This window comes from Paramisgurnus dabryanus, chromosome 6 (genome assembly GCF_030506205.2).
Source record: "Paramisgurnus dabryanus chromosome 6, PD_genome_1.1, whole genome shotgun sequence".
Lineage (NCBI taxonomy): Eukaryota > Metazoa > Chordata > Actinopteri > Cypriniformes > Cobitidae > Paramisgurnus > Paramisgurnus dabryanus.
The window spans coordinates 48,365,459-48,379,447 of record NC_133342.1 but is presented as its reverse complement, the minus strand read 5'-3'; the positions used below and the strand labels follow the sequence as shown (position 1 = coordinate 48,379,447).

The 13,989-nt window shown below is 40.4% G+C and overlaps 1 protein-coding gene across 2 annotated transcripts in view; it reads right to left on the bottom strand.

Moving 5' to 3' along the window:
• LOC135758081 (dynamin-3) overlaps positions 1-13,989 on the bottom strand; it is a 53,886-nt gene that overhangs the window by 19,171 nt on the left and 20,726 nt on the right. For both annotated transcript variants that reach the window (XM_065272928.2, XM_065272927.2), the window contains exons 8-10: positions 11,998-12,140; positions 7,106-7,241; positions 6,959-7,026 (exon numbers count right to left, since the gene is read on the bottom strand). In XM_065272928.2, coding sequence (XP_065129000.1) covers positions 6,959-7,026; positions 7,106-7,241; positions 11,998-12,140 — 347 coding nt within the window. The remainder of the gene's footprint in view (positions 1-6,958; positions 7,027-7,105; positions 7,242-11,997; positions 12,141-13,989) is intronic.

Genomic DNA, 13,989 nt, shown 5'->3' with positions numbered 1-13,989 from the left:
TAACTATTTATGTTTTCAACAAGGTAAAAATTCCACAACAGGCCAAGACCAAAGGGGAGGAACTTTAACTGGTACACTCGTCCCTCGAAAGCAAACCTGAGAAACGGCCTGTGTCAATGGAGGATAGACACATGAAAGTATGCCTCCTTCATAGGGATGGGTACCGACCTCGGTACTTTTATAGGCACCGACCGAATTGCGTCGGTACTACCCAGTATCGATTCACATAAAATCAATTGGTGCTCAATTTCGGTACCTGAGAGAACATGTCAGCGTGTGGTACGAAGCGAAAGCGTGTGCGCGCGAGAGAGAGAGATCGTGTGGGAAGTGACACCCCTTTGCAACATGCTTAATGGCTAACAGACAGCGATCTAACGTGTGGTTAAATTTCACAAAGGATGATGCAGACAACGCTACCTGTAATATTTGTAACAGTAAGTGCAAGGCAGGCAGTGGTAATACATCCAACCTGAGGAAGCACTTATTTAAACACAGTGGCCCTCATTTATCAAAAGTGCGTACACCAAATTTCCAGCGTACACCTGGCGTACACCCAAAACCACGGTGACTTTGAGATTTATCAATATGGACGTTGGCGTACGGCACGCTCAAATCCTACGCCTGCTCAGGAGGTGGTGTACGCACATTTTGAGTTAGTGCAGAAATGCGCAAACAATTCCTAACACCACAAAACGCACTGACAAACTAAAATATATGATATATTATGATGACCCACTGTAAAAAAACAAAAACATAGTAATTATAAACTTCAGTGTTTATTTTTATGCAACATGTACTTCAATGTTTAATTTGCAAAAGCATTTGATTTGTATGCATATGTATTCCTTCAGTTGAGAGCCTGGGCGCTTTACCTGACGTTTCAGGGCAAAGCATGTGGGCGGAGCGGAGCGGAGCCTTGAGCGGTGCGGTAATATTACCATCATCAAAGCGCCTCTCTAAAAACTCAGCTCGCTCAGCACCGCTCGTTGAACCCAGAATGCCCTTTGATAATTTGCTAGTTCGAGAATCTGTAAAACGTCTAGCAATAAGTTATGGAGGTCAGGCCTTATACATAAATGTAAAGTAAAAATCAAAGTTAAGATTGGACAGGAAGAAAACATTGAAAGGAAGTGCAGAGAGACTGTAAAAGTCAGCAAATATTCATCCTGGAATCTGAAGCGGCACATTGCAAGAAAGCACAAGGATGTACTACGAAAACATGGTAATAATGCATCAAAAGGTAAGCTAGTTACATACCATTCGATGATAAATAAATGCTACACATGAATAGGTAAGGTAAAATGCTTATGTTGAATGGAGCCATAAATCCGATCATGATGACATGCGGACAAAATCATGGCCACGAATTATCTTTTATGCTACATTATGGACACTTCTTTTTCTTATTTAGTCTAAAGTATGGCCATAAATATAAAATTAGTTCCCAATATTCAACAGTTTGTTCCTTGGAATTAATTATTATAATATTTCGTAATTACTATTACAATTATTATTACTTCAAATTATGAATTAGCTTAGTAAAACATGTGGATGTCGTGGAAGCAAATTGTTAATTTGAATTATATCCGGAGCTCCGTATCAAACTGGATCTTAGCTAACAAACAACTGTATGTAAATACAGAAAAACACACTACAAAAGTTACTACATCATTTTAAAATATTATTTTAAAAAAACTTAACCGAACCATTAAGCAAACATATAATTTATATGTAGGCAACAGTAAATAATAATAATAATAATAATAATAAATAATTATTCTTCTAAATATCAATTAAGCGTCATTAATAATAAAAATAATAATACAAATATTACAAAACTTCATGCAATTATTAATGTGTCTTTAATCCCGCTCTTTAAACTCCCAAATAAAACAATTTTGTTTCTTTCCACTTCCCTGTTTTCTCTTCTTTTAACGTTTTCCATGTGTCAATGTCGTAAAATGAGGGCGTTGGGGAGGTGGAGACTTGAATTTGTATGGGCGTGTTATTCTAATGACGATCGTTTTCAGCCGCGGCATTTATGAAGGGCAGGTATTGCTTACACCTGAATATCAAAGGTATGCACAGCTTCATAAATCAGGCGGTGAGAGGAGTGTAAGCATAATCTTACGCCAACATATGCGCCCGTTTCTACACAAGAATGATAAATGAGGGCCAGTGTGTATTTAAAAGCACAGGAGTGCTTTCGTCGATCGGATCACAAGTGGACGAGAGAGACAAATTCTGTTTACACCTTGTATTTAGCAACACCAGTCCGTCTCTTATGCCCACTTTCGACTGCTTCTGTCCTGATTACTTTGAATGGTGGTCCTTGGAGACTGCGGGGAAGTCCCTCTGCTTTCATTTTAATGCGAGCTGGAGTAATGACGGGTTTAAATGGACGCGAACTAATATGGCGCTGCTTGTGTTTTAAGTAAACATGCTGCACAGTGTTTTGTACATGAATAATAGGAGCTTTCTCGGTTTTTTCAGCGCAATTAATGAAATAAGATCGCACAACTTTCCAGCGCTCGCAAAATGAAACTGCGGAGATCAGCCGCTTTTAGTTTTATCAATGAAATTCTAAAGACTGTGTGTTCTACGCTAAAAGTCAGAAATGACGTAAATCTTTGTGCTCAGTACCTCAGATTAGATAAATGGGCGGAGAGGAGGCGGTCCGTGTGGCTGTTCGAACACATTCAACCACATGCGGACCAAACATAGGCAGTATATACGTAGACACCTCATGACGTGCTGGAATGCATCAAGCGTCGGCGCCATATTGGATGGGTCTCCTCACTGTACGCTAGCACCAGAGTCAATGGGAGTTAACGGAAAGAAAGCAACTATGCCCGTATTTTGTGCAGCTTACTGTTGCAATTACCTGCGCAGTATTGATTCCAGATCACATGGGATTACATTTCACAAGTAAGATTGAACAATCATTTTGGTTATTTTACGTTATTATTTATAATATTATGTCAATGTTCAGCAGGAACTGGTACTCTCTCTCATGATCTCTCGGTGTTTTTTCTTCACATTTGAAGGTTTCCCAGTGTTACAGGCGTGAGGAGGCAATGGGAAGTTGCTATAAAACAAGAGGGTTTTGTTGTGACAGAGTCGTCAAAGCTCTGTAACAAAGAGTATAGAAGAACAAGAGGGGAAACTCTGATTCGTTTTTAGCAACAGCCACTAGATGGCGCTTCAGTAGCGCGACCGCCATAGGAATGAAAATTCTCACAGCCAATTCATTCTCAATTAATTCATATTAAAATTAATTTAATTTATACCATGGTCTCTTTAAATACTTGATTCTGATTGGCTGGAAGGTGTGCATCAAAACCGTTTAATGCACAGGTAGTTCCAGTCAGTTTGATTACAGTTAGAAATTAATCCGCTACTATAAACATTGGTAACCATAGTAACACAGTTATACTTGCAGAGAGAGCGAGAGAGAGAGAGCGAGCGAGCGAGCGAGAGAGAGAGAGACGTAAGTGCGTCTCTCTTTAAAGTGCGCCGGTTTTATTTCACACTTTACATAAATAAATAAATGACATGATTAGTTCAAATAAAGATTGCCTTGTCACTGTCAGTGTTGCCTGTCATTCATAAATTATTTTAATAAATCAATTAAAGAATAATTGAGTTAGCTATATGCTTAAGCAGAGGCGTATCCAGCATTGAAGGACATTCGGGGCTTATGCTGCGTTCCAGGCAACCTGTAACCCGTAACTCACGACTTCAAAACCACGACTCACGACTTTGAACTGGGAGTACATCGATCTAGTACGAGTTCACGGGTGGGAAGTCACGGGTTTGACTGCCGTTCCAGAGCACTTTCACCGGTAGAAGGTTGTGAAAACACGAGTTACAGGCTGCCTGGAACGCATAAGGTCGTGAGTCGTGGTTTTGAAGTCGTAACTCACGGGTTTAAAAACCTGCCTGGAACGCACCATTAGCCCAGACCATATTAAATACAGGGATCACTCAAAGAGTGTATAAAGTGTATAATAAGAATATTAACGTGATCTGCAGCATATAAAAGTGTACTCACCTAATTGCGGCGGGTCGCAGGAGTATTATTTCATAAGAACTTTTCTCTCAAGTAGATTTTTGCACGTGAGTTTTACTCAGACATGACCTGAATGAGCTGATGTCACAGAACCGCCAAAATTAGATTATTAAACTGCTGCGCCGAAGGAATAACGTTCAAGTGATGAATAAACCTACAATACTGTTTACCTACTGTATAACCATCTTATTTATGCACCATACAGAACGTCTAAAACTAAATATAAACGTATTGCTGCTGGAGACTTGCCATTGGCTGTTGTAATTGAATAAATAATGAGTTCAGTGTAAGAAAAGATTACAGGGGCTATTTTGGGGATGTTTTTATAAATATTATTTTGTTTCATGGTATTATGTTTTATATTATTACGTTTAATGTAATAATGCGTTAAATTATCTGATTTAAATATTAAAGATACTTTTTTTAAGTTACCGTTTTGTAGATCAGTGGTTCCATTCCGGTAGCTAAATAGTGCTTTCGTTAGCTCCTCCCCTACCTGTTGCATATTCAAAAGAGTGGCAGAAACGGAGTAGCCCATAGGCTACCGACAGCAAAGGCTAGATTTTTTTAAGACCTAGCCCTATGTCTATTTCTGACAGACTGTATGCAGTAAAGCCAAAGCACAATGAAAAAATACAACATGATTTAAAAGGTTTACATAGGCCATTGTCCGGTTTCATATTTGTCAATCACCTTTTCAAAATACATTCGGGGCTCAAGCCCCGGGAAAATTCCCTGGCTGGGGGATAGACAGCCACAGGTAACTCGCTCACGCATCTCTCTCTCTCTCTCTCTCTCTCTCTCTCTCTCTCCCTCGGGTCCTTTCAGTTCTCTCGGTCTCGCTCTTTTAATAATGAATTTAAATAAATGTGATAATTCATTAAAATAAAAGCAATACAATGGCACTACTTTATTTTAAGCGGACGGAGTGCGAGCCTTAACTTAAGAAAATGACCGTCATTTTTACCCGTCTGTTAAAAAATTACAATGTAAACATTAATTACAGCTTTAACTTGGCAAATAACCAAGGTATAAGCGGGATAATCCACGGCTAGCCATGCATTATGCACTTCGCAGAGGCAACCACCCTCCGCTACGCGTCGGGTGGTTCTTCGCCTCTACGTCGTGCATTAAAACCCTTTAATGCATGGCTAGCCGTGGATTATCCCTTACACATAATTACATAAAATACCTAATTACGTAAAAATTACATAAAAATTGTGTACTTTTACTTCTCTTGAGTAAAAGTACTAAAGTACTTTTTAAGTAAAAGTAAAAAAAGTAGATGTTTAATGTGCTTAAATATTGAATATAAACCAAAAACTTGAAATTATGAAATGTAGTGGAGTAAAAATAATGATAATATGCTTTGGAATATAAGTTTACCAAAGAAAAACACTGATAAAATACAGATACATGAAAATTTACTTTTATGTAGAAAGTAAAATACTTAAGTAGTGTCTGCCTCTGTCCATATGCCATACTTAAAGAGCATAATACAAAGTATTTTAGGATGAAAACAGTATTTTTCAATGTGTGGCAGCGTCCTGTATCATAACTAAATCTCTGCCGCTTATAACAACTCAAACCGTGTGAAAATCCGGTAAAATTTAGAGGAGTTATGATTATTCCTCATTAGAAATGAATGCAAGGGAGCGCACTGGAGACCCATCCAAGATGGCGGCCGTGCGATACGTCAGCTCCAATAGGCAGCTCAGTCTACAAGGTGTCTAAGTATATAATGTCTATGGGACCAAATGCCAATGCTGGCCAGCTTGGCAAAAAAGTATCTCTGTGTCCAGTCCTCTTCTACATCCTCAGAGCGAGTGTTCTCTACAACAGGGGACACAGTGAGAACACTCGCTCTGGCATGGCTTTTACCTGAGAAAGTTGACATGCTGATTTTTCTAAAAAACAACTGCTAGTATTGTTTTCTACATAAAAGTTTACTTTTATGTTGCGTTTGGGCTGCTAATTTTTTAGTTGGAAGGGAAGTGCAGCATCGTCCCAGATCAATTGATTTTGTAGCCACCCAGGTATTGTGCCGTCCTATGGACGAGGGAGGCAAAGACGCTGCATGCTGGTAAGACCCAGGAAGAGTGAAAACTGCTCTTCTATTGGGGTGATGGGTATACAGGCAGGTAGGACCCCAATTCACCCCCCAAAATGTTATCAGCAGGTCTTTCCCTGGTAATTTGGAATGCGCCGCATTGCACTGCAAATCCCAGCAGGCACTGCGGAAGTGCTGTGCGCTTAACATCAAGTAACTTCCTCGTCTCGAGACAGCTGTGGTCCTTCCCACTGTCAGGATCAGCATCTTGTTAGCTAGCTAGTGACCAGTCAGCGGGAAAATTGTAAAAAAAAGGAAAGTGTGACATGAAATCAGGGCATTCATGTCAGAGTTTCTATGGTTCATAAGTGTATGTTGTTGACAGTATACAGGGCGATTTAACCTAATGGCTGTTTCCAAGCACATTTAGGCTGAAATAAAGCCTGTTTTCATTTACATTACAATGACTAGGATGTCTATTAATGGTCGTGGGTGCGGGCTACAAAAATAGATACAGTGGTGTGGGGTGGGCCAAATAATTTCATAAAAGCAGGACCCTGGTTTTTTACAACCCGCGAATCACTAATCAGCACTGATGGAGGTAAATAGACAGCGACTTTTGTAGCAACCTGAACGGTTTAATATAGCTCCTCAACTTGGTCCATCTTTGTTTTTCCTACCAGTGGTTATGGTCTGTGTAGAATAGACGAATTGTAATATTTTGATAGAGTTGCGTTCCAGGCTACACAAAGCCAAGGCCAAAGGTCCTACGCTGAAATATACGTGACACATCATAAATGTCTTTCTCATAGACAATCATATTCAAACACTCTTACCTGATACCATGGATGTTCTTGATGGCATAGCTGATTTCACGACGCATTTCTTTCTCATCACACTCCATCTGTGAGGTAGAGATGTTTAAGACCAACTAGTTTATAATAAAATATCTACAGGTTTAATCTGATTCTTCTGCTGCTTGCCTTGACCAGCTCAAAGGGAAAACGCTCATGAAATATGCGGTTGATCTTGGCTCCACCAGACAGCTCAATAGTGTCTACTTGATCACCGGAACCTTCGATACGCTTCTCAAAATCCACAGAAAACTGCTGGACCATCCTGACAGATAAAACACAGACAATGACTTCATAAACTTTCTGAAGATGGATGTAAAACGGATGGATTTTCAGCACTCGACAGTCTCTAGATGAAAGGCAGTGCCCTCCACATTGACATCCTTGGTAAATATGAGCAAGGAAGAGATGAAAAACATGTCTTTATTGTTTAACGCTTTTTTCCTCAAAAGAAAAACAACAACAGTTGCAAACACAACACAGTTTTATAGAAAAACAATCTTTGTTATATGAATGCGTGCCACAATTATTGGCACCCCTTTGAATTCACAGTATAGTGCCGGGGTCACCAATCCTGGTCCTGGAGTGCCTGTGTCTCTGCAGAGTTTCGCTCCAACCCTTATTAAGGTGCTTCAGGTGTGTTTGATTAGGGCTGGAGCAAAACTCTGCAGAGACACCGGCACTCCAGGAACAGGCTTGGTGACCCCAGTGTATATGAAGTATATTCCCATTGTTTTTTAGTACACCCAGGAGGAAAATTGGTCACCCATGATTTCCTGTTTCACAGAGGTATACATATGAGGTTACATCAGACACTGCCTGAACTTTAAATTGGGCTTAATGGTCAGATGAAACCAAAACAAAGCTTTTTGGCAATAAACACGCACACAGGGTATATACAGCAATCCTTAAGTTAAATTTACTACTTTTTAATACCTTTTTTACTACCTTCAGAATATTTTTTAAAACCATCACGACACTGAATTGCAAGGGTTTGATCAGCGACGTTTCTATTATTTACACGGATTTTGACATATATAACATACAAAAAAGAATAGACATGGATTAAAGTGAAAAAAAATCTTCTGACTGAAATATTTTTCAGGCCAAGTCATATTCCTTTACCTAAGACTTTATGTAGGCGAGACCAATAGCATTTTAAGGAGAATTTTTTTGCCATAAATTCCATATTAAAGTCTCCTGTGTTATATATAGGTAGCTGTAGTTTGCAGGGCATTTTAGATGAAGGCAAAACAGCTAAATAACTCACTATATACAAAGAAAACATGAATATCACCACCTTTAATGAATCTTTTATTAATTATTTATTAATTGTAAATGTATTTATTTTAGCATTTACTAATATTTTTTTAATCAAAGTTGAAACTGTTAACATTAGTGAATGCACCATGAACTACCGTCAATTACTGTTATGACATAAACAAGAATTAATTAATGATTATATACTCTATATTTTTCATTGTTTGTTCATGTTAATGCATTTACTAATGTGAACAAATACAACTTTTTCATATCATATTATTCAGTACACACAAACGAATAATCCAGGGTCTGTTCTGTTCACACAACAGCTTACAGTCACAGCTCTAATACAGTAACGTTATGTCTGAATATAAACCCTGAACGAGCAACTCGAGTCAAACTCGTGTACAATTCGCACAGGATGTCTGTAACCATAGTTGTAAAGTGACAGATGTAAATTAAATGACTGTACCTTTATCAACAAAATATTATGTTACAATAGAGGCAGCGCTGATGTGCTATTTTAAGCGCAATGTTTCTGCTGTTTACTTTTCTCCTAAGACCTAAATGATCGTGTTTATATGAGGAGATTTGCAAAGATGGGATTTTTGAGGCATATGTGTTATTTAAGGCCAATAAAGCGGCAAAAATACTCACAAGCTCAATGAGAAACGCATGCGCGGCTTGCGTGCTCATCTGACACAAAAACAGCGGACGCATTTAGCACTGTTGTTTGTGTTTGAATGGCTTAAAATTAGGGCTGCACGATGTGAGGAAAAGTTGCGATGTGCGATGACGATGTGAGTTGCGATAAATTTTTTTTATTTTTCATGTTTTAGGGGCCATTCACATGTCGCGCCTAAAAACGCGTGGAAAACGCTAGACACGTAGGTTATTGTCACATGACCTGCACGCTGCGCTTGTGTCATTCTGAAAAGACCGCGGCACTTCCAGAGCGCAGATACATTTGAAACAATGAACTTGAGCGGGCAATAGACGCAATATGTGAATCACCGCTTCCACGGTACCTGTGTTTGCGCCGTCATCTCTCCTAAATCCAAAATAATTCCATGATATAGCTGAAGTGCTGTTCCTTTTCACCACAAGGTCTTCGTCTGACAACACATTTTCCTCACTCTTCTCTCCTTCCTCCGCCATCGTTTTTGCTAACAGGCACAGCGTCGCAACTGACACCTCACAAATCAATCTGAGCGTAGCTGACTTGGGGGTTCCCCTGATTGGCCTGATAGCATGAACGCGCAAACCATGTCTTCAGGACTAAACGTGATAGGTCAAACGTTTATTACGTGCGCTTCCCGTTTTCCCTTCATTCATCGCGTCAAGGCTGTCTGTTGCGATGTGTTCATCGCGTGAGTTCATATCGCGATGACGATGAAAAATCGATGTATCGTTCAGCCCTACTTAAAATCACTTGTTTTTAAACTGCTGTGCTTAAATATATGTACAAATGTTACGTTTTTGTGACCACATGCAAATGCAACTGCAAGAACCGACAGGTGAATGACATCAAAGTCCCGCGAGAGCATTTCGGAAGCAGTCTCCTCTTATGATTCTTCGTCAATCACTCTCACGGGATTTGGATGTCATCTGCCTCTTGGTTCTTGTGGCACCACATGAAGTTTACCCACGAGTTTAACAAACCCGTTGTATCAGCCACTGGCTAGATCAGCATAGCATTAAAAAACGTGACGCGGATGATCGCGTACGTGAGAAATCATTTACCCCCAAAATACAGGACCCCTAAAGTTAGTCATATTGTGCAAAGACACGCAAGTTACCTGGCTGTTTGATTTTCTTAGCCCACGAACTGAAAGGCTTGCCAATCTTCAACATTTCGCTAAGCCAAGTCAATCTCCACTGGTCTTTTACTCCTTTATCGATCTTCAAAACATCGGAGCCTTCCTGCATTATAAGTTTGACCATGCTAGCTGAAATAAAGTTTTACCTCAACGTGATATAGTCAGAAAACCCGGAGTGGATCCGGTGCGTAGTGATTACAGAACGCTTACAGTGGAGAGAGGAACGTGATTTGGCTCCACTACAGGTTTTGATCACATCACAGAGACGAAAGATCTTTGATTATGTGCCCAGATATGCTAAAGCCCATATTTAAACAAACTAACGCGAACGCAGTTAGAATTTCAATCAGAATAGGACACCTGATAGTCTGAAAAAATAATACCTATTTTGGAAAAAAATAATACCTCTGAGACCAAATTTAACACTTTTAATGGCCCTAAATTTGACAATTTTGATTTATCACTTTTTAATACTTTTTAAAACCCCGTGGACACCGTGGCACATGAAGAGGAACCCATATGGGGAAGTACCTCATGGCCACAGTTAAATATGGTGGTGGGTCTTGTTTTGGGGCTTGTTAAGCATACACGGCATCATGGACTTTATCAAAAATCAATCGTGGAAATCATGTTTTAAATGTTGTTTATATGTCTAGGTGGTGTTTTATGCTTATGCTTTAAGACAAGCCATGTGCAAATTCATCATCTGAGTTATAGAAAATATGTATGAATGCACCATAGACTGGGTGCTGAAACGATTGTGTGAGTGCTGTAATGTGTTAACATCAGTGCTTAAACATTAGTGCTGCAAACGCTAAGTTCACTTATGCAAACTCATCAATGAAACTGACAAATGACGCATCTATTTACATATATATCTATGGTCCGAGGTGGTGCAAAGACTGGAGACAGGGACTATTTCGCAGAGTCATATGTATGGTCTGGGTTGTGCGATTGAGTAGAAGCAAAGACTAATTTGCATATTGTTAGGTCCTAGTTAGTGCTGGGCCTGTGTTTTTTCTGCATCTTTTGTTAAATATATTATTTTGTTAAATAAAACTTTTCTTTTTCTACTTATCCGCCTCTGTTGCCTATCGTTAATGTTGCAACTATGAACAATATGCATAGTAAAAATTTCAAGGGTGTAGAGTTAGATTTAAGCTGTTTTAAAGCATGAAGGAAATACTGCAACAGGTAAAACGTTTAATGCTCAAAGATGAGTTTTCACTGAGAAAATTCTTGACTACAGGGAGACTATAAATGAACATCTTATTGCCTCTGCCAAAAAGTTAAAAAAAAAGCCATGGTTGAATCTTCCAACAGGCAATGATCCAAAACATACAAATTCAAAATCAACCCAAAAATTGTCTTGCCCTGGCCATCCCAGTGTTAAAATCCCAATCCCAAAGAAAACCAGTGGGGTGAACTGAAAAGGGGAGAGTCCACCAGCCTGGACCTGGAAATCTAAAGGATCTGAAGAGATTCTGTATGGAAGAATGATCTCAGATCCCTTGCCAACCTCATCAGCCATTATAGGAGAAGACTCAGAGCTGTTTATCTTGGCAAAGGGAGACAACACAAAGTATTGACTAAAAGGGGGCCAATAACTGTGGTCCTCTTTTGTATTATTAATAATATATTTAACAAAGATCAAAAGGTTAAACGATAAAGACATTTTTTTTCAAATTTATTAAGGGTGTCAATATTAGTGAAGGGGACTGTACAGTATATTTCACATGAATCACACACTTGATCTAGTAAGAGTTCAGTACATAATGTATATGAGGAGCTCACATGCAAAACCCTCTAAGTGCGTCTGACATGTTTTCTTGTAAATGGTCTATTGGTTGGGTTATAATTGTTTAAATGTAAGGTTTGTATTTGACTGTGTGAGATTAAAACAGAACAGGACAGTATAATATCAAGTGAATAACTAACTGAAGCAAAGCTTTGGTCTTGCGTGAGGGATCATCGGGTCGGTAGTGCCGATATTCCTCAGCCTCTTTGTCCAGGGAAAGCAGTTGTGATTGGAGTTTACTGCGGAATGCTGGTAGAGTATCCCGGATGTGATTGGTCAGTTGCTATAGAAACACAAACACATAGATGTCTATTACATCCATACTTAAGTAAAGACACGTTGTAAACGCATTTGCAAATGCTAGATAAAACTGTTATAATTTAAAATAGACAGAATTCTGAGGCTTTTTTCCCAAACACAACATTATTGTTGACTTTACTTCTCATTAACATGAAAGATTTTTTTTAACATATATTAAATTTACTGCAAAAAAACTGCCATAGCATAAAAAATGATATAAAACTGATGTACTACAGGTGGTAATGTACTGCAGGCGGTGGTGTACAAAAGGCAGTGGTGTACTAAAGGCAGTGATGTACTACAGGAGGAGATGTACTACAGGCAGTGATGTACTAAAGGCAGTGGTGTACTAAAGGCAGTGATGTACTACAGGAGGAGATGTACTACAGGCAGTGATGTACTAAAGGCAGTGGTGTACTACAGGCAGTGATGTACTACAGGCAGTGATGTACTACAGGCAGTGATGTACTACAGGCGGTAATGTACTGCAGGCGGTGATGTACTACAGGCGGTGATGTACTGCAGGCGGTGATGTACTGCAGGCGGTGATGTACTACAGGCAGTGATGTACTGCAGGCGGTGATGTACTACAGGCGTGATGTACTGCAGGCGTGATGTACTACAGGCTGTAATGTACTGCAGGCGGTGATGTACTACAGGCGTGATGTACTGCACGCGGTGATGTACTACAGGAGGAGATGTACTACAGGTGGTAATGTACTGCAGGCGGTGATGTACTGCAGGCGGTGATGTACTACAGGCGGTAATGTACTGCAGGCGGTGATGTACTACAGGCAGTGATGTACTACAGGCGTGATGTACTACAGGCAGTGATGTACTGCAGGCGTGATGTACTACAGGCTGTAATGTACTGCAGGCGGTGATATACTACAGGCGTGATGTACTGCAGGCGGTGATGTACTACAGGCAGTGATGTACTGCAGGCGTGATGTAGTACAGGCTGTAATGTACTGCAGGCGGTGATGTACTACAGGCGTGATGTACTGCAGGCGGTGATGTACTACAGGCAGTAATGTACTGCAGGCGGTGATGTACTACAGGCAGTGATGTACTACAGGCAGTGATGTACTACAGGCAGTGATGTACTACAGGTGGTAATGTACTGCAGGCGGTGATGTACTACAGGTGGTAATGTACTGCAGGCGGTGATGTACTACAGGTGGTAATGTACTGCAAGCGGTGATGTACTACAGGCGGTGATGTACTGCAGGCGGTGATGTACTACAGGCGGTAATGTACTGCAGGCGGTGATGTACTACAGGTGGTAATGTACTGCAGGCGGTGATGTACTACAGGCAGTGATGTACTACAGGCAGTGATGTACTACAGGTGGTAATGTACTGCAGGCGGTGATGTACTGCAGGCGGTGATGTACTACAGGCGGTGATGTACTGCAGGGGGTGATGTACTACAGGCGGTGATGTACTGCAGGCGGTGATGTACTACAGGTGGTAATGTACTGCAGGCGGTGATGTACTACAGGCGGTGATGTACTGCAGGCGGTGATGTACTACAGGTGGTAATGTACTGCAAGCGGTGATGTACTACAGGCGTGATGTACTGCAGGCGGTGATGTACAACAGGCGGTGATGTACTACAGGTGGTAATGTACTGCAGGCGGTGATGTACTACAGGCAGTGATGTACTACAGGTGGTAATGTACTGCAGGCGGTGATGTAGTACTACAGGTGTGACGTACTACAGGCAGTGATGTACTACAGGCTGTAATGTACTGCAGGCGGTGATGTACTACAGGCGTGATGTACTGCAGGCGGTGATGTACTACAGGCGGTGATGTACTGCAGGCGGTG